The sequence below is a fragment of the Aotus nancymaae genome, unplaced genomic scaffold (assembly GCF_030222135.1).
Source record: "Aotus nancymaae isolate 86718 unplaced genomic scaffold, 86718_ANA_hifiasm-v0.15.2.pri h1tg000077l, whole genome shotgun sequence".
NCBI lineage: Eukaryota > Metazoa > Chordata > Mammalia > Primates > Aotidae > Aotus > Aotus nancymaae.
In genome coordinates, this window is record NW_026988492.1 from 2,238,644 (window position 1) to 2,261,852 (window position 23,209).

General features: G+C 40.3%; 1 protein-coding gene across 20 annotated transcripts in view; it reads left to right on the forward strand.

Annotated features, from left to right (window-relative positions):
* Nucleotides 1-23,209, forward strand: part of PARD3 (par-3 family cell polarity regulator) — a 704,358-nt gene that overhangs the window by 489,128 nt on the left and 192,021 nt on the right. For 18 of the 20 annotated variants that reach the window (XM_021665196.2, XM_021665212.2, XM_021665198.2 and 15 more), the window contains one exon: nucleotides 7,245-7,476. In XM_021665196.2, coding sequence (XP_021520871.2) covers nucleotides 7,245-7,476 — 232 coding nt within the window. Of the gene's footprint in view, nucleotides 1-7,244; nucleotides 7,477-12,223; nucleotides 12,344-23,209 lie in introns of those variants that run through there. The other 2 variants (XM_021665213.2, XM_064368477.1) reach the window with 1 other exon arrangement.

A 23,209-nucleotide genomic window follows, 5' to 3' on the forward strand; every position in this document is an offset into this window, starting at 1 on the left:
CACACTGGGTCTGTGGGAGGGCGGGGCTAGGGAAGGGATAGCAGAGGGTGGGGAGATTGGGGAGGGATAACATTAGGAGAAATACCTAATGTAGGTGACAGCGGGGATGGAGGCAGCAAACCACCATGACATGTGTATACCTGTGTAACAATTCTGCAAGAGCTGCACGTGTACCCCAGAACTTAAAGTATTAATAATAATAATAATAATAAAAAGAACACTGGCTTTTGAGGAGCAGGTATTCTGATTTCTCACACACAAAACAAAATAAAGCATTGTTAGCCATTCACTAATTTATACTCCTGACCATTTTTATGTTGTTAAAAGAGTCTGAGCAGTGGCCTGTAGTCTCTTTCTTTGGCCATAAATAATAGTTTGTATGTTGTTCAAACAGACATTGTGTTTATTAAGCTCTCTCCTTGATTAAAATAAAATTCTTAGTGGCAATTCCAACAGTAAGGGTTATGAGTGCTGTCATTTCGATTATGTAGCTAGTCCTTCGGTCAGAATCGGTTTTTAAAAAGCCTTAAGCTTCTTTTTAAATTGTCCCCATGGACAGAAAGCAGCATCCACTGTGGGCCATCATTTGAACGTTAAAATCAATTGGACACTAAAAGCGAATTTGCACAGGTTCAGAATATTGAGGGTGTGACCCTCATTGTGCCTGCTCTGCAACATTGTCTTGGGAAGGGAGGGATAATAGAGGTGACATTCTACCATTATCTGTGGGAGCATTTTACCTGCTTCGTTTAGGGGATTGGGTTAAAGAGAAGTTTAGAATGTCAAGTAAAAGTGAAGAAAGGTTTCTGGTGATAACTCTTTAAAAGAGTGATTCTATTGTTTTTCTTCCTCCACCCACATATATTGAAAGGTTTTTTTAAAACATGAAAGAAAGCTATTTTTAGAGTAGAGTGTCTGAGGAGTCATCTATTTCAACTTCCTTCCAGTTGCTGAAACCACTGTACAATACCACTAATAAATGTCACCTGATTCTTTCATAGCTTTTTGCATCCTCACAGTCTTCATCCTATCCGTTATGATTCTCACCCCACATATTAGTCTAAAAGCTCTAAGTCTCCCTGTCTCATGCCAGCTTTGTGTGTGTGTGTGTGTGTGTGTGTGTGTGTGTGGTTTCATTTTTTTGGTGTTCAGAAAAAGCTAAGTTTTTCTGCTGCCAGGAGCTCATCATTCTAATGTTAAAAGTCAGAGTCCAGAACAGCAGATCCTGTTACTCGACACCATCTGTGTGTCACTAGCTGTTCATTTCCTACATCTTTCTTCCTCTTCCAAAGTCAAAGTATTCCACCAAAATAAGAAATAAAAATAAGATTTATGTCCCCAGTGTTTTTGATTCCTATGCAGGAGTTTGCAGTGGCTGAAAGTCCAGTCCTCATTTATTTTTGTTACCTTGTTTTTCACCTAACACTAATAGAAATTGGTAGTGCTCAATGCATTTACTAAATCTAGTGAAATTTTCTATAATGAATGTTTCATTTTAACTTAAAAGTCTTGTTTCAAGATGATAGCTTGTGAAGACTGAGTCATCCTGTGTAGAACTTTTACATCTGATCCTTTATATTTCAATGTAATTTGTAAATTGCTCGAGAATCTGTGTTCCTAAGTATTTCTAATACTAGGGTAGTTCGTTGTTAATAGGGTGCAGCAAAGGGCAGTTCTTCATATTGCTGGCTGCTTATTCAGTCCTTCACTTAATTGCTCAGTGAATATTTAATAATGCTTTTTGGGGCCTCTCCCTCAGAGGAGAGTATTGTTGAGTTTTAAATAAGAAGTAACACTATGTTATTTTGGTGTTGTATGTCTCTATTTATACCTATTGAACAATTCATTTAAATCTAGTAGCAAATCTAAACAAATGATTTAAATCTAGTAAAATTGCCAAAGCTACCTAAAATGATATTTACTGCTAAATTATACACTTGTGACAAATAACACAATAGATATTCCACAGCTGCTCTAACACTTTGCTTTATGCAGTGTACCTATTCACATGCTTTCAGCTGCATGTAATAGAAAATGCAATTCAGACCAACTCAAACAATAGGGAAATATATTTTCCTGCATAACTTGAATCTAGAGTTGGGTAGCTTCAGGGAGATTTCTCCAAAGACCCAATATTTTCCTGCCCCTTCTGCTCTGCTTTCCATGAGTCAGCTACCCACAGGATAATTCCATAATTCAGCTATCCATAGGGTACTTTTAGGGCTCAGAGGCCTTTTACTGTCATTCCTGTCCAACAGAAGGGGAAGAGCCCTTCCTAAGCCTGGGATCTGTCCATTGAGTCCATTGGGGCCATTCTTGGTCTGATAACCTTGGACTGACAAATCTGCAGGGGTATTGTATCCATAAACTTAGTAATGAATTCACCCCTTGGAGCTAGGTTGCATTCCTGAACACAGAGTTCTATTAGGAAGAAGAAAGGGAGAAACGGATTTTGGATAATCAGCCAACAGAAATCATTACAGTATCAACAGTAGCACCACTTCTCAATGGGGGAAAAAATAGACTCTACTGACCTTGAGGCTTTGAGTCAACTTTGACCATAAAATGTTTGTAAAGTTTAGATGGAAATAGATTATTTGTGGCAGAAGCTGCAGAACTTTACACTTCAATGAAAACCCGAAGTCATTTTCTCCATCATAAATTCCCGATCCACGTAAATGCCCAATCTTTTCCAAACTTCTTGGTGATCCAGTCCTAACATGATACCCTTCAGAGTTGGGTGGCTTAATTTGTAACATGGACTAGAATTTTAATTGAGCTACATTTGCATCTGTTGAAAACATGGTAATTAGGCACGTCTTAATTGCAGAATGACTGTGCCACATTAAAGAGAAATAAGCAGCTTCATGCTACACCTTCTTTAAAAAAAGAAACTTGAAAGTACCTGTCTTTATAGGTAATCACATAGAAACGTAGCTGATAGTTCAGTGCATAGAGCAGCTTAAATAGGCAGAAATGTTGTCAAAAATAGAAATTTCTGTTTGTTTAGAAGGAGATAATCATCTTTCTTTGTGTAGGCTATCTGCAAAAGGAAAGCAAATAATTGGTCAAAATGAGCAAAATTAAAGAGGAAAAACATCAAGATATGTATATAGCACTTAAAATAGTACATTATCTAAATGTAGATTTATGATTAGTTCTTGCCTTGTAATTTGCTGTATGAACACAATAGATCAAGCCATTTATTGCTGATACATTACTAGCACTTTTCTTACTTGAAAAATTGTTTCTATGAATGTGTTATGTTTTCTTAGTTTAAGGGAATAAAGATATTTTATGTACCTAATTATAAAGCTTGTATTAAATGTACAGATTTGTTTTAACACTTAAAATCTGACTAGTACATCATTGACTTTGATATGTATATTTTTTCAAAAATTAACCATGTGTAACCAATTTATTTGAGCTTTTAAAACTACAATGTTTCTGCATAGGAGCAGGATAAATATTATTTTTCCCTATCAAATAATTTCAGAGTTTGAAGTATATATAATGCAGTACTTTAAAAGAACATCTTATGTTTGTACATATGAAGCTACATATTGCTAAATATTTTTAATTAGTTGGCATTCAAAGGGATTAGTTAAATCAGTATACCCCCAGAAGAGTTTCTGTGATAATGTATTATCTAAATTAGAATGTTCAGAACAAGCATAAAGAATCCTCCAATGCGCAAGTGTCATTTTAAACAGTCCACTTTCTTGGGGCATGAAATAGAGGTAGGAGTTTTAATTTCATAAAATGAGGATACGGAACCTGAAGCTAATAAATGAATTCATACTAACTTTATTTCACATACTTTAGAAAATAAGTTGTGTTACATACACCAGAAAATTATTTTGAATATGAAAAGAATTGGCAACAAACATGACTTCAGCATATAGTGAGTTGTGAAGGCACTGCCATTATTCTGTTCCCAAGCCAAGAGCCGACATATGCCCCTTGAACTTCTGCCAAAACGATTAGGCAGAAAACTAACAGAATTGCTGCTGATAGTTCCATTCATGATTTATGATAATGTTTGCTGTGGAAGACTAAATCATTTACATTTATTGAGCTCATTTTTCTGTTTATAGTTTCAGACATTGTAGAGGGCTGTAAAATCTATTAGATGATGCATATAGCACTAACAATAGCATGAAAATATACCAGAAACCAATTAGAGCTAAAGCAAATACCACGCGCATTCTTACCTATTGTTACTCTAGCTGGGTTGTAGCTAGTCTTGTCAGGCTTGATTCGAGGCATTTTTCTAAAGCTAGAAGAATGGTGATACCTGGAAATTAGATAAAGTTTGGTCAGGATAATGTCACAAGTTAGTTTTCACCAGTAGTCTTTCATTTACACAGCCACTTATGAGCAGCTGCTGTTGGCCCCACCGTCTTCATTTTAGGAGCTTAGAGAATGGGAGGGAGATATGTTTGTGATGTCATATGAGAAGTGCAATAATAATAGATTATACAAAGAAAGGGCTATGGAAGTATAGGTGAAAGGAGGCTTCCATGCAGAGTTATAGAAAATTCACTAGTATCCGTTTATTTGTCTTGAGTATACCAATAGACCTAGGTTTTTATAGCTCCAGAGAACTTTTGGGAATTGTTCTATAATGATTTGATCAATTGTCTGAAACTTGTGGCCACACCCGTATCTCAAAGTGTTGAAGTGCTGAAGTAGTGGTTCACAAGCAGGTAGAGCACAGCCATGTTCAACGGCATTAAGCAACACACTGCAACCCTGCTTGAGCTGTATTTACATTCTTTGGGGGAGCGCTCATTTGAAAAGGCTGCACATAATTAGCAAGCCCTTGGGCCAGTTGCCAGGATATTCTTTCCCTGCACTGTATACACTACAAGAAATTGTAGCCTGAACTCAGTATTATTTGTAAGATTATGGATTTTCACTATATCACTAATTGTAACTGGCTTTTTCTAATAAACCTGCACAATTCTATTTAGAGAGGAAAGGGAGCAAATTTTCTTAAAAGCTACCATGTCCTTTGAAGGAAGAGAATGGCTTACAATGAGATAACTTGCAATAGAGAGGGAGGCTAACCTTTCTGAAGTCATGTATATGCTTGCTAGCCAGTCCCATACTCCCTGTATACATTTGATCTAGCTTCTTGAGCGATTTCATCACTATGAGCCACAAGTCACAGTGACCACAGAGGACTGACAATTGGTTTCTGAAATGCAATGCTGACTGCTGGAATTATCTTCTGGGCAGACTGTGTAGTGACTGGATGATAGATTACCCAAATATATGCTGTATGAAGTGTGGAATCAGGCAGTCACAAACAGAGTTGATCAAAGAATTCATGAAGGTCATGTACTGCAGGAAACTGAAGTTGGTGTAGAAAATGTCCAAAGTAGCTTCCAGATTTAGGCACAGAGATGTTTTTACTCTTTGTCTCTACCTGGGACACGACCTGCTGGGGTAGGAAATGTGTTGACTTAAGCTTTTAATCAAATGTCTTAAGAAGAAGAATTCTGAGCTTTGTTTTTTGCATTATGACAAATAGCTGGCTTTTTTAAACAACAACAATAAAAAGCAACTGTATTACTTGGGCATAGCTGTCCTGTCACTTGACAGTTTCTTTTCAGATTTGTGAGGGTTTAATGGCAGAAATGTAAGCTATCAGGACCATTTCAGCTGGTCTTATTATACCCATGATAATTGTGTATTGCTAATGAAAGTGTTCCTTGCATTGAGCGTGGTGGCTCATGCCTGTAATCCCAGCACTTTGGGAGGCTTAGGTGAGTGGATCACCAGAGGTCAGGAGTTTGATACCAGGCTGGCCAACATGATGACACCCCATCACTACTAAAAGTACAAAAAATTAGCCAGGTGTGGTGGTGGACACTTGTAATCCCAGCTACTCAGGAGGCCAAGGCAGGAGAATGCTTGAACTCAGGAGGGAGAGATTGCAGTGAGCCAAGATCATGCCATTGCACTCCAGCCTGGGCAAAAAAAGAGCAAAACTCCATCTCAAAAAAAAAAAAAAAAAGAAGAAGAAGAACATGCTCCTTGCTGGTGGAAAGGCAGGACTGAATTTTACTGAGGATATATTAACTTGATTTATAGGTCAGTTCTTTGCAAAAGTTTGGGAAGAGGCTAAACTATTCTGTTTGACTCTTTTTTACAAGAAACTCAAAAATATTGATTCATACTTTTTTTATTGATGCTGGAAAAGAAAAATGACTTCAGAATTCAAGGATAAATTAACCTTAAGCCCCTATAATTCTCATTGTATTTGGAGGAGAACTTTAGGTGACTAGTCTCAAAAGAAGATTTCTGAGAATGGCTGTTCATATTTGCCTTTCTGCTTCTTACTCAATAGAGAAACCCTTAAAGCTCTTTTGGTAGGTGGAAACCTACTTCACTTACTTCTCATTCTTTCAATGGCAAAAACTTTGGGGTATTGAAGTGCCCTTGGACCATGTGCTTAGGAAGTGTCGATTCAAGGAATGGAACATTGTTATCCCTAAGTAGATCTTTTATCTGCAAAGTCCAGAGAAGGGAGCTTATTGATTTATTTATTTTCATGGCTCCCTCTGCCTCTGTTCAGCTCCATGGTGCAGATAGGCATGCAAGATTGTTTAGGATTGGAACATTCAGTAGCATTTACTTCTGATGTTGGCCTTATGCAAAGAAAAGTTACAGAGGCTGTGCAGAGCCAAAATAATCTGCTCTTCCACATGCAGCAATTCTAAATGGGTGTGTTTGGGAGCCTGAGGAAAGAAGTCCTGCTGACTTTGAATGGTGTAGTCCAGCAAATTAATGAGGGGCCAGAGTGTATGCGCATTATTCTTACCCAAGAAGAAAGGAAGCACTTTGGGAAGGGCTGCTTGTTTTCTTTATTTTCATCTTGTAAATATAGTTCACTGGACCCTTAGAGGTCTGTGTTGTATAACAAGGTCTTGCTGGGCCCCACGGTAGTGAACAGTCGGATTTCTAGAGGGTGTTTCTGTGGGTGCATCAGTGTCCCACCAGGAAGCTGCTTCTCTACTACCGACTTGGCCCACGATCCTCACCAAGGAGGCATCCGTATCCCATATTCCATTTTAATTCTACTCAAAGTTAAACATCATTGCAGTCCATGTTGCTGGCAGGCCCATACTGCAATAAAAGTGTGGGGAAGTAAAGTCCTTGAGTGTATTTTAGCTTTATTATTTTTGTTGCGTTGGTTCACTGTGTCCCTATTGTTTTTTTTCTTTCCTTCCAAGTGGAAGAAGACACAGAAGAAAGTTCAAGATCAGGGAGAGAGTCTGTATCCACAGCCAGTGATCAGCCTTCCCACTCTCTGGAGAGACAAATGAATGGAAACCAAGAGAAAGGTGATAAGACTGATAGAAAAAAAGATAAAACTGGAAAAGAAAAGAAGAAAGATAGAGATAAGGAGAAGGATAAAATGAAAGCCAAGAAGGGCATGCTGAAGGGCTTGGGAGACATGTTCAGGTAAGTCTCTACCGTCCAAACCAGAATCTGCTTACACAGACAGGAGTGTGAGCTTAGCAAAAAGTAGTAAAAACTGGACACAGTAGTGCACACCTGTAATCCCAGCTGCTTGGGAGGCTGAGCTGGGAGGAATGCTTGAGCCCAGGATTCCAAATCCAGCCTGGGCATCATAGCTAGATCATTCTATTCTCTTAAAAAAAAGAAAAAATTAAAAGCGCTGAAAGCACAGATTTGAAAACATTATCTTTGAAGTCAACCAAAATTCTTATATAATCTTTACTTACTGCATTTTTACTTTGTTATGGATTTCATGTTAGGTATTTCAGACTATTTTAGCAGCCTAAATGATGATGTCTTGCCAACCATGTAAATAATTGTTGAGAGGTAGGAGGGACTTGTCTGTATATTAGTTATGCATAAGAGTGAAAGCCCATTGAGACAAAGGGCTATTAAAGCAGTGTTTGTTCTTTTTTTGTGTGTGAACAATGGTTCATTATTTAAATTTAAACAGAGAGCTCAACTTAGTGGTAGCATTTAAAGGTTCATTAATAACCAGTCTAATAAAAAATGTTACAAATAGAGCTTCAATTAAGCTGTGTTGATTAATTTAATACTTATTACTTCAGTCTGTAAAGATTTCATTAAATGTGGTCTCTAGCTGTTTCTTGACAGTTGTTTTTGTGCACCTAAATTATACTCTAGGATTACTTAGCATATCATTTTTTTCAAATCATTGCTATACAATAAAAGTGACAACTTGTTCAGAAGTTGCACTGAAACTCTCCCATAAATGTTCATCTAAGATGATTTATAATATTCAGGCATTTAATGTTAAATATAAAGATTGCTTGATTGTTCCATAAATTAAACCCCTAAACATATCAAGGTGACGGTTTGAAATTGAAAACATACAGCACAGTCATTTGACTTTTCAAAAAGTAGTTATCCTGCATTATGGACCCCTTCCTATTAAGAAAACTTTTTTTTAAATTGCAAAATGTGAACAACAGTTTTCATTTTCATAGAATTTGTTGATTTACAATCCTGAAATTGACCTCAGTAGCTCATGGAGTTATGGATAAGTCAGACCTGGAAAGTCGAGGAACCATGGCCCAGCCTGAAGGCTACACAGCACAACAGATGTGTTCTGTAGATGTCCGATTAAGTTAAGTGCATAGAAGAAGGAAATTAACTCTAGACTTACATTAACACAAAGCCTGGCCTATGAGCAGTATTTTCTTCAATATGTTTGGATTTCTGTCTCTTAGTGCTTCAGAACTTTGGGATTTTCATAGTTTTTCATTAGAGTTTTTCTTGTTTATATAGCGCTCCCTCCAAATGCATTTTCGGTCAGATCATGTTTCCTCATTATACTCTGTGTCCAAGAATCATACAGGAAGAAATTGCTCCAGCTGCCACTTTATTTCAGTTTCTGTGTTAGCCAGGGGCCTTTTCATACTGTATGTGCAGACAGCCAACTCATAAACTGGCACCTCCACAGTCCACAGAAATAAGGCTGCTGCCCATCAATTAACATGGAAGGAATTTATACTACTGTCTTCTTCAAATTATAGGGTTAGAGATGGGAGAAAACTTCCCCTGAGACTTGTAGCACATTCTCACTTCCAGGGGCTCTCCTAACATCTTACTGAAAGCTAGTGGCTTGTTGGTTTTCATTCATCAGCCAACATTCATCTGATAGATAAAGTGCTCTGTTGGTCGTGGAATAAAAAATACACTTCTTGTATCTTAGAATTACGTTAATTTTAAGTGATCTTTTTCTGTAACTTGCAACTCCAGAAGAAAGGCCTATGGTAGAGCTTTCTATCTGGGACCAGAGGAGCAGAGAGTATGGGAGAAATGTGTATTGTTCCTAAGTGACCTTGAAGAATACCGCCACACAACTCTCTCTTCTAGAAGTCCTATCAAACATTACATGATGCTTTCTCTAGATCAGTATCTACAGCCTGTACCCATAACCTATCATGAAAGCCAACTTTATGATAAAGAAGATGACCCTGCATATTCTTGAAAATAAAATTCTATATGCAGGTCAGGGGCTGAAGATTTTTTTTTCCCCTAAAATTTGGGCTGATATTCTCCCAGTGTTTAAGAATGGTAAGAAAATAGCAGACATTCATACGTTTTTAGGTATGTGAAATCAGTGGTTTGTCGGAGTCACCCCACCTTGCCTGGCGAGAGCCAATTGATCAAGTTTTAGAAATTTTGCAAGCTGGTTGTCAAACACATCCAATATTAAAAATTAAATACATTATCTAAAAAGCAAAGGTAATTAATACTCAAAATGCATCCCTTCCTAATTATTTTTGCTATACTTTACTGTGATCTCTGCTCTTGAAATTATTTACATTTATGGCATGGACATGGGGCTAATATTATATAATGACTACTGTGTAGCTTTTCCCAGCCCCATGGTTAGTGACATCATGTTGGTAGCTTAAAATTTGCCATCGTGGGAGTGTTTATACCATGGAAGTCTGTGGAATTCCACAAAACAAGAGCTTTTCTCCCAGGAGAGCAACACAGCACCACATGGTGAATGTAAATACCTTTGAGCAGAGTGGCAGCATCTTGTCTAGGACCCCTGGACATGGCTGGGTTCTATCAGATTGCAAACCGCTGTGTCAGCCCTTTCCCAATGGGTTGCCAAATGTTGTCCCTTGAATATGAGTTCAGAATAATACGTTAAACATGAAATAAGTTTTTTTGTTATTGAATGTTGTCTCTTGATCCTTCCTTCACACTATTATGATACGTCATTAGTCTTTGAGAAGTCTCTTATCTTAAAGCATTGCTAGATTTTCCAAAACATTATTTTAAAGTACCTTCCTTCCGTATCCACTGGATCTGATTATTTGAAACGAATATACCCTCAGGTTGATTGTTTTATGTTTCCTTCTTCTTCTTTTTTTTTTTTTTTCCTCTCCTAACAACATAGGGGACTATAGTAAGGTTTAAAAATTGGTCTCTTCCTTTCTGTTTGTTCTTTTAAGGATACTAGGATGTGGTTTCCTTAGCAGTGCTGCTTTTAAATAGCTTCATCAGAACATGCACGTGCTTATATATTTCTTAGTACAGTTTGCAAGAGGGTTCAAGAATGGAGGACCAGTGCAGGCCTGCAGTGCAAAGCAGGGGTGTGTCTGTATGTGTTATGCTTTTGTTTCTATCTTGTAGCTGAGAAAACGGCTAAGGGACATTAGGTATTGGGAGTCTAGCTTTGTAGGTAAATATAGCAGCGTATGAGCTTTTTCTCTTTAGTCTGTTTGAGGAAGTAAGACGTTTTCCTTTAAAAACAGGCTCACAGGCTCTCCTCCCTCTACCATCCTGTCCCGCACCCATCATCCTGTTGCCTCCCTGCAACCCTCACTCATACACTGTTCCTACCCCAGCAGGTTGTTCATGATATTTGGTCAAATATGATGAGGTTCAAATCGACCTTGTTTTAAAAACTGTACCAGAGGAAATGATGGTACCTTGGGTAGATATTTTTAATCATCGGCATATACAGACAGCATGGTTTTCTGTTTCGCACATTGAATGAGAGTCACAAAGATGATTTAATTATTGATAAACAGCTCTAGGAAAGAATGTTGTGAGTCATATGAATCACTCTTCTGTTTATAAATTATGGAGTATATGAACTACAAAAGCCGCCTTAATGGAAGTCCTAAATCCCAAATTCAAATCTATAAAGAAGCAAATAACAAATGCAGAGTTTTTCGTGTTTGTATTAATTTCTTCTCGTACATACTACATCTTTTGCACACAAGGAGCTTCTATCACCTTGATTAAAACGGCTTTGTATCTAAGAAACCTGAGTGTGATTACAAAACAGGTAAACATGACGTGTGAATGTAATCATTCTGTGTGCAGAGTGCAGAGCAGAGTGGGCAGCAGAAATTTTGAGTCTTTCATATGTTTGGCTCTCAGACACTTGACTATTCAAATTTAATACTGGAGGATATTTCTGAGAATTCTACGATTATATGAAATTGTCATGAAAGAGGAAACAGTACGTACTTCAGTAGAAGGGAGATACGTTTTTTAATGTTTTAAATGTGTTCATTTTTAAAAGAAAGCAGCCTCCTTAAGCAACATGGTTTTGCCTTAGTTTTTATTTCCAAATTGAAATAACCAGCAAGATAATAAAATACTGTATTCTCAGATATTAAGAAGTTAAAATCATGTGCTCTCTTTTTGCGAGCCCTAGAGTTAGTGCAATTTGATGTTGGTTTGCTGCAGAATTGGAACTGTTACCGTTTGAATGTCATAGAATTGTATGTACTCTAAAACTGAAGGTTCTTAGACAAGGCCTTATTGTACATACCTCAGATTTATTTCTAGCTGTTGTCCATATGTGATGGCTGAGAACCTATCAGTGCAGAAAGCTAAAGCAAAAGTAATGTTGCAATATTACCATTAGAACTGAATCCTCCAATTACATTTAGAATGATTACCTGGGTCCCGAAGCATTGTTTTATTCAGTTTTGAAGAGGAAATAGATAATTTAGTTTGTAACCTTGTTTGGTTGAAATCAGATATACTGCTCTCTTTTCCTTTTTAGAATATGATCGTTTTCAGAACACAATGAACATGAACAGGTTTTAAAAACGAACGTTGTAGTTTGGATTATACATCTTAGGCGTCTGAAAGAAGAACAAACGCAGATTCTTGTTGCTTTCCTCACCTGTACTAACTGTGTGTCTATACCGTGTCTCTCATTTAGCCTGGTCAAACTGAAGCCCGAGAAGAGATGAACAACAAAGCGATTCCAAACATGTCTTGAGCAGCACATATTGCACAGTTGTTGTTTTTTAAACAAAAAATAAATTTACTTTTAAATGAATTCTTAGTGGCTGTTGACGAATTTTGTTTACGACATCAGCAGTTTGATGATTTAGTAATTTCCTTATTAATCCATTTAGAACTTTTCGATCTTGATTTCAAGCTTGGGGTTTAAATTACTGCTTGAAAAGGCAGAGACATGTTTTCTTCCCTTCTTTATTGGCCCCTTTTCATAGTGGAAAACCATAGTCCTCTCACTGCTGGCGTATTCAGAAATCATCAGCACACACCTATTGGATGTTAGAATCAGAGTTTTCAAGATTCTGTAAAGGGCCACTACCCATTTGGTTGTGTTGTGTAACCACCAGTGACTTTGGGACACAGGCAGATGTCACAGATGATGCAGGGCAGAGGCAAAGAGGTGTGTGGGCTGGTGCAGTCACCCATCAGAGATGACATGCAGTGGATAGACTGATGACCAGATGGACCAGTTTGAAGGGCCTTTTGGCAAAGGTTTCAGTCCATTTGTGGATTAGAGTTTCGACCAAAAATGGGCAGTTGTGGGGTGGTGGTGTAGAAAAACAAATTTCTGTGCTTAGGGATGGCTGAACCAGCAAGTCCTTCCTGTGTGAAGAAAGCTACTTTGGCACATAGTAATCCCAGAGTTTGCTGAGACCGTGTGTTGAGAGAGCACACACTCGTTCATGAATGTTTCTGAAAAGAGTCCGCCCGCCTAGCGTTCGAATCACAGATCCAAATGCTAGTGCAGGTGGATCTCCAGTAGTCCTCACTTTGGATTGAAACCTTCTCTGTTGTAAGAAGCCTTAATTCACAGTTTCATTATTCATGGCTTTTCAGGATTTGAGACAGAGACTGTATATTTAAGTTAGTTCTTTTTCCTGAAAATGTTAGCATTGCATTCTTATTGAAAATAAATGTGGGTTGGGTGCATTGGCTCAAACCTGTAATTCCAGGCACAGGAGTTCGAGACCAGCCTGGGTAACATAGTAAGGCCCTGTCTCTAAAAAAAAAATGTTAATAAAAAATAAAAATAAGTAACTGAAGTCTTGAAAACCATCGATAAAGGGTATTGTGGATTGGGTCTAGTGCCTGTGAGAAGGCTTGACTTCTGCTCTGACTTGAGAGCAGTTTGCATTTCTACCCTCACCCTACCCAAGGGAAAGCCCCCAGTTATATTCTAGTAAGGAAACACGCAGAAGAGTGTTTATTTGGTTGTGCTAGTTTTTCATGACTTGGGCCTGGCTGCCATGGGGATTAATATAACCAGGTTCACATATCAAGTGGCATCCTGTGCAGTCTGCTGATGATTTAAGGAATGCAGTTAAAGTAAGCACATAAAAAGCAACGCTTCTCCAGATGAAGCGCAGCAAGATTTTACATGATTTTATTTGCTTTCTTGTTTGTCACCTGGACAAAGAAAGCTGTTTTGTAATTAAACACCCTGGGAGGTTTCCTTGGAATGAGTTATGAATTTGTAAATCCTAAGGACTTAATGTATGCTTCTATTAATTTTAATTGAAACAGAGGTTTCCATTTTTAACGCAGGAAACTACATGTCCAACTGACCTCTAAGGTAGCTGATACCATATTCTTCAAGTATTATTCTTTTCCTGGTTAGCAGTTTTAAATAGAGAACCTCTGACATTCACAGCGCCCAGGCTGAATGCAGAGGAAGCTGAAGGAGGCACAAAGCATGACGGCCGGGCCTCTCAGACCTTTTCTGATGTTCTTTAACGTTCCTTTTCCATAGACCTGCCGCGTGAATATAGAATGCAAGTGTCAAGGATGACACCCACTTTATAGTCTCTGTAAAGCAAACCTTTTCGCAGAAGAAATTCTTGACAGTTCTGAGATGCTAAGTCAATTTCAATTCCAGGCTGTGTGGAAAATGGAATCTTTTTTTCTGCAATTGATGTGAAAATTGAAGGCTACTGACTATTCACTTTCTAATAACATAGGGTAAATAAATACTATCACACCATTGAAAAATGCACTTAGAAGACAGACTCAGCTAATGACATTCACCACAACATATATTGGAAATATTCCTTCTGAATGCTTTTACTTGTTACCATTAAGGCTCCATATTATTTACATTAAATATAATAGATCAAGTGCATGTTATTCCTAAATGTATTTTTATCAAGCCACAAATTAGTATATAAAGATAATAGTTTTATTCTCAAACAGTCTTTTAAAGAATTTACTGGGAGACCTGTTTCCTAATTGAGTATTGGCTTTCTTCTAGCCCATGTTTAATAATAGCCAATTGAGAAGCAAAAGACTAAAATCAGAATAAAATTTAGATCATAGTGAAATAACCAGGTCTCCTATTAACCTGCTTGCATTTTTTTTTTTTTGATGGTTGACCCTTTTCCCCACTTGCATCTCATGCTCTAAGCCAAGGGCCAAACCATTCTGGTCCTCTCTTGCCTCTTGCAGGCAATTCTTAATTCTTTCTGCATCATCCATGACTGCTCTTTTTTTTTTCTTTTGAATGGTGGAACCTCTGCCCGCTCCATCCCATGCTGTAAGCCAAGGCCAGGCTCCTGAAAACCATTCTGGTCCTCTCTTGCCTCTTGCAGGACGTTGCTCCAACAATTCTTAATTCTTTCTTCTAAACCCATCTGTGACTACTTTTTGTTTATTTATTTATTTTGAGACAGGGTCTTGCTCTGTTGTCCAGCAGGAGTACAGTGGTGCAATCATGCCTCACTGAGCCTTGAACTGCTGGGCTCAAGTGATGCTCCCACCTCAGCCTTCCTGGTAGCTGGAACTACAGACATGTACCACTGTGCCTGGCTAACTTTTTAAATTTTTTGTAGAGATGGGATCTCACTTTCTTGCCCAGGTTGGTCTCGAACTTCTGGCCTCCAGCAATCCCCCAGCATGCTGAGATGAGGCATGAGCCACTGCTCCTGGCATTGCCTTCTCTCTACGGGATCATCCATTCACATTGCTTTGTACTATGCTGTCTCTTCCTCCATCTTAGAGAAAATTCTCTCTTAGCCCTACTTACTCTTCCAACTATGATCTCAAGTTCTCTTGTGCCCATCACAGCAGACCCTTTGGTATATTTGCTGTCTCTGTTTTCCCATTCTCTCTTGAACTTGCTTCAATGAAGTCTTGACCCCTTCCAACAAATCCTGCTCTCATCTGGGTCACCAGTTCCCTCTGCCTTGGGAAATCCAGGTCTGTTTTCATCCTTCATCGTGGTCTGCCAGCAGCACGCCGCATGTTAATCATTGCTCTCCTTTGAGATGGCCTCTGCCGGCTTTCCCTCCTCCTCCCTGTCCTCCAGGTCTTGGTGTGCCCCAGGGCTCAGTCCATCGTCCTTTTTTTCTCTCTTTTTGGTAACACAGAATTTTGATATTCTTAAGAAACAGAGCCTTTGCAATCTAAATACAGTCTATAGGCAGATGACTCTCAAATTCACCTCTCCTGCCTGGACATTTTCCTGGAACTCTCCATTTGTAGTTCCAACTGTCTTCTTGACACGTTCACTTGGAGATCAACCAGACACCTGAAACTTCACAGGCTCTCAACTCACTGCTGGATTCCCCTCCCTGCGCGCTGCTCCCTTGAGCCTTCCCTCTCAGATAATGGCAACTCTTGTCTTTTCAGTTGGTTAGATCCAAAGCCTTGGAGTGATCCTTGACACCTGATTTTCCCTTATTCCCCACAAGCAGTTTATGAATGTATAAAAGCAAAAGTCCATTAGCTCTGTTTTTTGGCACACATCTGCAATCCTACTACTTTTCAGCTTCCCCCCACCACTGCTACTGTGCGCCAGTGGGCGAAGCTCCGTCTGCTCTCTTCCTGGTTTAGGCAGTAGCTCTCTCCCTGTGCCCCCTGCCTCAACCCCTGCTTCCTACAGTATATTCTCACCGCCACAGCCAGAAGGCACTTTTCCCTCCTCTGTTCAACCTCCCAGTAGCTGTTAGTGCCACTCAGAGCAAAAGCCAAATCCTTAGGGTCCCACAGGATTTGGTCCCCCACCCCAACCTCTCTGACCTTGACTCCACCCCTCTTGCCTTCAGTAACTTTACTCTTCCCTAAACCCACCGGGTCCACTAGAACCTTTTCCCTTGCTCCTCCCTCTACCTGGAGTACCCTTTTCTCAGGTATTCCTGGGTTCATTCTTGCACCTTTAACATCTTTATTCAAGAGTCAGCTTTTTAGAGGATCTAGCCAAAATTGCAAACCCTGCTCCCTCCCACCCTGACACTGTCCAGCCCGCTTTTTGGCATCATTTTTCGCATTTGCACTCCTACCTGAGATATGATAGGTCCCACTCTTTTGATGTAAATATACATTGACATTGACAGAGAATGTAAACCCGTTTTTCCCTTGCTGTATGCCTGGCAGACTGCATGGTGCGTCCATCATCAGTGCCCAGTAAGTGTAACAGATGCCCCATTGCCAAACCCTTCCATGGCCATTCTCTGCCTCTGTGCCCGAAGCCTCTCTGAAGCCTTGGAAGGCAGCTCTGTGTTTCCATCTGGGCCTGCTGGATGTGTCCACCTTGGAGCAGCCTTCGGCGCCAGTGTAAATGTACCCCAGTCCCCATACCCCTTGGGTTTATAGCACTAAGGCATACCGTCTGCACCCTTCACTCTCAGACTAGGAGCTTGTCAGAAATGCGGAATCCCAGGCCCTGCCCTCATCTACTGACACTAGAATGTGCAGTTTATCAACCCTGGAGATTTCTGTGCACATTTCAGGTCGAAAGGCAGCAGCCCCTACCCTGGTCCCAGAGTTTGCCTATGGGATTGTGTTCCTCTTACCCACTGTGTCACAGACTCAGTAACACTGCTTTGTGACAGCCTTTCCTCCTCACTATTGCGTCTCCACTTCCCTCCCAAGTGTTTCTTCCCTTAAACCACCGTCCTGAATCCTTGTCTCAGGGTCTGCTTATGACGAAATCCAGACTAAAGCAGTATTGAGTAAATGAATAAATAAACGTTTGGAATCAGTGGCAAATAGTGTATGTTGGAAACTTCTATTAGGGGTAATTTTGCAATTTATGACAAGTCTTCATACAAGGGCAGTGCTGGCGACCCCATCTTTGGAAGATGATGTCACTGCCGTCTCTGCCTTTGTATGTGTGCATACTGTGACTGCAGACAGTCCCCAAGAGCAGCCTTCCATGCTCCATGGATCTACATCATGGTCTTTGGTTTATTACTGAATTTCTTTTTTTTCTTCTAAAAATAGCAATGGACGATTTTTGTAAATTAAAAAAAATTTTTTTAATTTTGATTTTTTTTTTATGAGACATTCTTGCTCTGTCACCTAGGGTGGAGTGCACTGGTGGTCTTGGCTCGCTGCAACCTTCACCTTCTGTGTTCAATCAGTTCTCCTGCCTCAGCCTCTTAAGTAGCTGGGATTACAGGCATGACCCACCACGCCCGCCTGATTTCATATTTTTAGTAGAGATGGGGTTTCACTATGTTGGCCAGGCTGGTCTCGAACTCCTGACCTCAAATGATTCACCCACCTGGGCCTCTCATAGTGCTAGGATTACAGGCATTAGCCACTGTGCCTGGCTTAATTTTGATTTTTTTTAATAAAAGTTTTTCGGAGACAGGATCTTGCTCTGTCACCCAGGCTAGAGTGCAGTAACGTGATCCTTGCAACCTTGAACTCCTGGGCTTAGGTGATTCTCCTGCCTCAGTCTCCTGAGTAGCTGGGACTGTAGGCGCATGTCACCATGCCCAGCTATTTTTTTATTTTTTACTTTGTAGAGATGGGGTCTCAGTTTGTTGCCCAGGCTATTTTCAAACTCCTGGCCTCAGGTGATCCTCCTGCCTGACCTCCCAGAGTACTAGGATTTCAGGCATGCACCACCGTGCCCAGCCATGATTAAAGTATTCTGTAGTACATAAGACTCTCAGAAAAGATAATTAGGATTGCCAGCTTACGTATTTCATGTTGGGCATTTTCCTATTTCCAGGCTGAGGATTATATAGTTGAGTGGCGATAGGTTTAAACAAAGCGTGTGTGTTAAAATTGCCCCTTCATGTCTGCCTACGCCTCAAAACATCAGGGTCCAGGAGATGTGTAAGATTCTGTTTCTAAAGAAGTCAAAACTGGTTTTACTCCTCACAAGCTTTGTGGGCAGCTGCTGCAGAGCAAATGAGTGGGTGGAAGGTCTCCCTTCTTGCCACAGCCATGGACCACTTACAAACAACCTCTGCCTTGCCCACAGGGGGCGCTCTTGGGCTTTCTCTTTCACTACTACCTGCTGGGTGTCCACACGTTTCTCCAGAGGCACCAGGACCCAGCCCACACCTGGGGCCTGGAATCTGAGGTATGCCTTGACAGGCTGATGACAACCTCGCCTTCTTAGTTTCTTCTCCCAAGACATTTATAATATTTATATTGTGACTTCCATTTCTTTTATAATGAAAATATGATCTAGCAATGTTAGTCTTTTTTGAAAAAAGGAAGTAGAAGGAAGAACTTTACATTCTGCGTTCATACAGAGGAACAGATAATTTGAAATGAACTGAACAGATACTTTGAAATGACGGAAACCAGCTACAGCGTTTTCCTACTTGCTGTATTAGGGTTTCTCAGTTTCTACCCTCTTGGCTAATTTAGAGGGTTATCTATTATCAGTTTTTATCCCATTTCTGATTTAGTTAGGTGGTATGTAGCTCATTGTGACTTTTTGAGGCAAAAAATAAGCTGTTTCTTATGTGGCTTACGTCCGCCGATACCCTGGCTAGCAGTCAGCACTCACTGCATGTTGATAGTGGTGGACACTGCAGAGAACCCTGTGTTCGGTAACCCATCTATGCCTCTTAATAACCCTAAAAGGTACTAATTTTAGCCCTGTTTGATGAATGAAGAAACTAAAATATAAAGATTCGGAGAGGAACTAACTTACCTAGGTCACAAGATAATTGGTGGTAGAGCCACACCGAATTTGAACAATGGTCAACCTCAAAGGCCATGTTCCTAACACTCCCCTGCACCATCTGAGCCTTCTTAGCCCTTCCAGGTAGGCTTTGCTACCCCAAAACCTATGTGGGAGCCAAGATTGCTATGCAACATGATACTGCTATTGTGAGTGTGATGGAAAAAATATATCTGTTGCTAGCTTGGAATGCAGAAGTTAGTATTTTTTAAACCCGACTTTCACATTTTGTTCCTATTTGATTTCTTTCTTTCTTTCTTTCTTTCTTTTATTTATTTATTTTTTTATTGAGACAGAGTCTTACTCTGTCACCAGGCTGGAGTGCAATGGTGTGATCTCAGCTCACTGCAGCCTCCACCTCCTGAGTTCAAGCGGTTCTCCTGCCTCCAGCCTCCCGAGTAGCTGGGACTACAGGCACATACCACCACACCCGGCTAGTTTTTGTATTTTTAGAAGAGACAGGGTTTCACCATGTTGGCCAGGATGGTCTTGATCTCTTGACCGCATGATCTGCCAGCCTCAGCCTTTGAAAGTGTTGGGATTACAGGCGTGAGCCACCGCCCCCAGCCCCTTACTTGACTTCTATTACTTTCTCTGTCTGTGGTCTCTTCTCTTCCCAAAATAATTCTTTTTTTTCTTTTTCTTTTTTAATTTTGTAGAGATGGGGACTCACTTTGTTGCCCCTGCTGGTCTCAAACTCCCAGCTGGAGTATAGTCGTGTGATCTCAGCTAACTGCAATTTCCGCCTCCTGGGTTCAAGCAATTCTCTGCTTCAGCCTCCCGAAGTAGCTGGGATTACAGGTGTCTGCCACTACGCCCGGCTAATGTTTTGTATTTTTAGTAGAAACAGGGTTTCACCATCTTGGCCAGGCTCATCTTGAACTCCTGACCTCTTGATCCACCTGCCCCGGTCTCCCAAAGTGCTGGGATTACAGGTGTGAGCCACCACACCTGGCCAGGATGATTTCAAAACAATGCCCTCTTTCCTTGGCTCTGTTTCTTCCAGGTGACTCTGTCCTGCGCATTCTCTCCCTCTTCTTGTTCCCACCCTCATTTTCCCCTTCCTTACTGCATGCTGCCTTGTACCTCCCCCACTGCTGCCTCTTATTTTCCCCTATGAAAACAATTAGGAGGTCATTCTTCTTTTCCTCAGGATGTGTTAGCAGTTTTTGCCTCCTCTCCTCATTCCTCTGTTTCCTCGTCTTTCTCTCCATCTCAACCCACGCCCTGTCAGTGCCGCTCAGATCACGATTGCCTGATCCTTGGAGGGTCCACAGGCTCACCTCTCCAGGCTTTGCTCCTTGCGGGGGCTATTCAAGCTCAGCGTCACCTGACTCACATCTGTCTGGGATCCTCAAACCTGACCTTTGTAAATTTCCACTAACCGAAGATTATAGGGGAAAAGACCTTTTATCGCATTCCTGCTTTCATAACTGATTTTAGTTATTAGGGAAACATCCCAAGTTGAACTTCTGAATTTCTAGAATTTCAGATTTCTTTCCTTTTTAAATTTATAGTAGTAGAAATTTTTTCCTTTTTTTTTTTTTGAATGGAGATCTTAAACTCAGTGGCAAGAATAAAATCACTTGCTTAATTGAGAAAGTGATAACATCTATTTAATTTATCTCAGGATAGCTTGATTCTGAAACAGTTTTAAGAAAGTAAAGTTTAGATCAACTGCAAGTAGGTACTCTAACAGGATGGAAATTTTCCTTTGATTTTCCTTCTAGGACGTAGCAACAGCTGGCTGCCTGATTTTACTTTGAGCACAGTGGCAAAGCATTGATAATCACTTAGGCAGAACACATTCACATAAAATTTACCTGCCTTGCACACACACACAAAATCACCCGGGCAGTGAAATAAATTCTGAGCATTTTATTGCTCACTTGACAAAAATGGCTTCTAAACATGAGCAGGTGGATTGTTTTTTCAAACTTGGTTATGGAGCAGGTGTGATGTTTTTAGTAATTGAGAGGTAAAACCATTCATTTCATACATTCAACAAATAATTACAGGAGTGCCTCCTGCATCCTCGGCACTGTTGGAGGTGTTGGGGATTTAGCGGTGGGTGCAGGAGAGATGACAGGCACTGAGTAAGTAGGTCCTGCTCCTGTGGACCTCATGAAAGGGAGATAGGGAGATTGTGAGAACTTGCCACAAATGGGCCTAGCACAGACTAGAAGCCATCTGCCTCCTGAAAAAGGACATTAAAACTGAGGTCTGATAGAGGTTTTGAGTCTTTCTCTGAACTCAAAGGGGAGAAAGGAACATTTTGCATCAGTGAGATTTAAACTTTTTTGATATCATCTCTAAGAAGAAATACATCCCAGCTTGCAACCTTGTATACCCATATGTGCACAAATAGCTAAAATAAACATTTCACAAAACAGGTGATACCTGCTCTTCTCAATGTGATGCAGTGTGATATATTTTATTGAGCAGCAGCATGGTGGCCAAGAGCCTAAACTCTAAAGTTAGATGTCCTGAGTTCAAATCCCAGCTGTATGCTCACCAGCCTTGTATGTGGGGCCAGTTAATTAACCTCTTTGTGTTTTACTTTTTTCAGTTGTGAAGTGTGGATAACAATGATACCTGCCTCACAGGGTTGTTTTGAAGCTAATGTGAATTAATAGATAGAAAGCACTTTAGCGCTCCTCCTGGTACAAAGTAAGTACTTCGTAGGTATTAGCTGCTGCTACTGTTACTAGTATTCTAGAATTCATTTGTTTAAATGGTAAGTAAGTGCCACTAAATCAGTATCAGGTCTTCAGTGAGTTCCAAAACACAATTTGAAAAACATCGTTTAGATGGCAGAAGTCCTCTTGGTTTGCGAAGGCGGGATGAGGAACCTGGAGGTGTTGGAGAGGCAGGTGGCCTCTCATGAATGACTCTTGCTATAGCTTGGCTCTGCTCTGAAGGATAGTGGAGAGCCATTCAAGAGAATGACTTGATAAAATTTGAAGTGTTCACAAAATTAAAAGATTCCTCTAACCACAATATTTAGAGTGAACTGAAAGGCTAGACCAGAGTAAAGCCAGGAACTGTGAGGCAGCTTTTGTAAAAATCATGGCCAGTGATGGAGGTGGCCGCAGGGACAGAGACATAGATTTATTTCTCGAGTAGAATCTAAGGAACTTGCTTATTTGTTTTTCGTTTTAAATAAATAAATAAATAAAAGGGAGAAAGAACAATAAGAAAGAATTGCCACAGTTTTGGCCTGGTCAGCTGGGTGGATAGTCACACTCTGACTAACGAATACTGGAGGACGGTCGTATTTGGAGGACATGTGACATGTTGCATCTGATGTGCCTGTGATAGGTCTGCATGGAGGTAACTGATGAGGGGGAAGGGCTGGCACTGTAGAGATTTGGAAATCAAAGAAACGTCAGGTAGTGCTAGAAACCATGGCAGTGTGAGTGAGGGGGCTGTCTGGGACATGCATGTAGACGGAAGAAGTGATAGAAGGCGGCCTGAGAGAGTTCTAAGGCCCCTTCGCATGTCCCTGGAGCTTTGGGCAGGGGTGGGGCAGAGGAAGGAGCTGCTGGTAATTGAGAAGAGGCCCCTGCAGAGAGAGGAGGAAAATCAGAGGAGTGCCGTCACTAAAGCCGCTAAAACAAGGATGTGTTTTTAGTTAATTAGAATGATGTGTCAACATCTTTCCTGCTGAGGTCAGAAAGTCCTCCTGGTCTTGGCTACCTGGAGTGATTAGTCAGTGGGTGTCAACTGGACCTATTTTGAAGGGTTACCCAGCACTCTGTGATATACTTGAATATTTCCATATGATGTGGGTGTGGCCGTCATCTCTGATGCTAATGCTTGTTCAAATTAAGAACATTGCATATCCCTGTTTTAAGAAGCATTTTTCCTGACACTGTGATACAAACACAGGCACGAGACCTGTGCCAGATTTCCATAGTTTTTGAGCAATAGAAATGACATTTTAGGTGACATGAATCCTAATTGCAGATTTTCACAAAG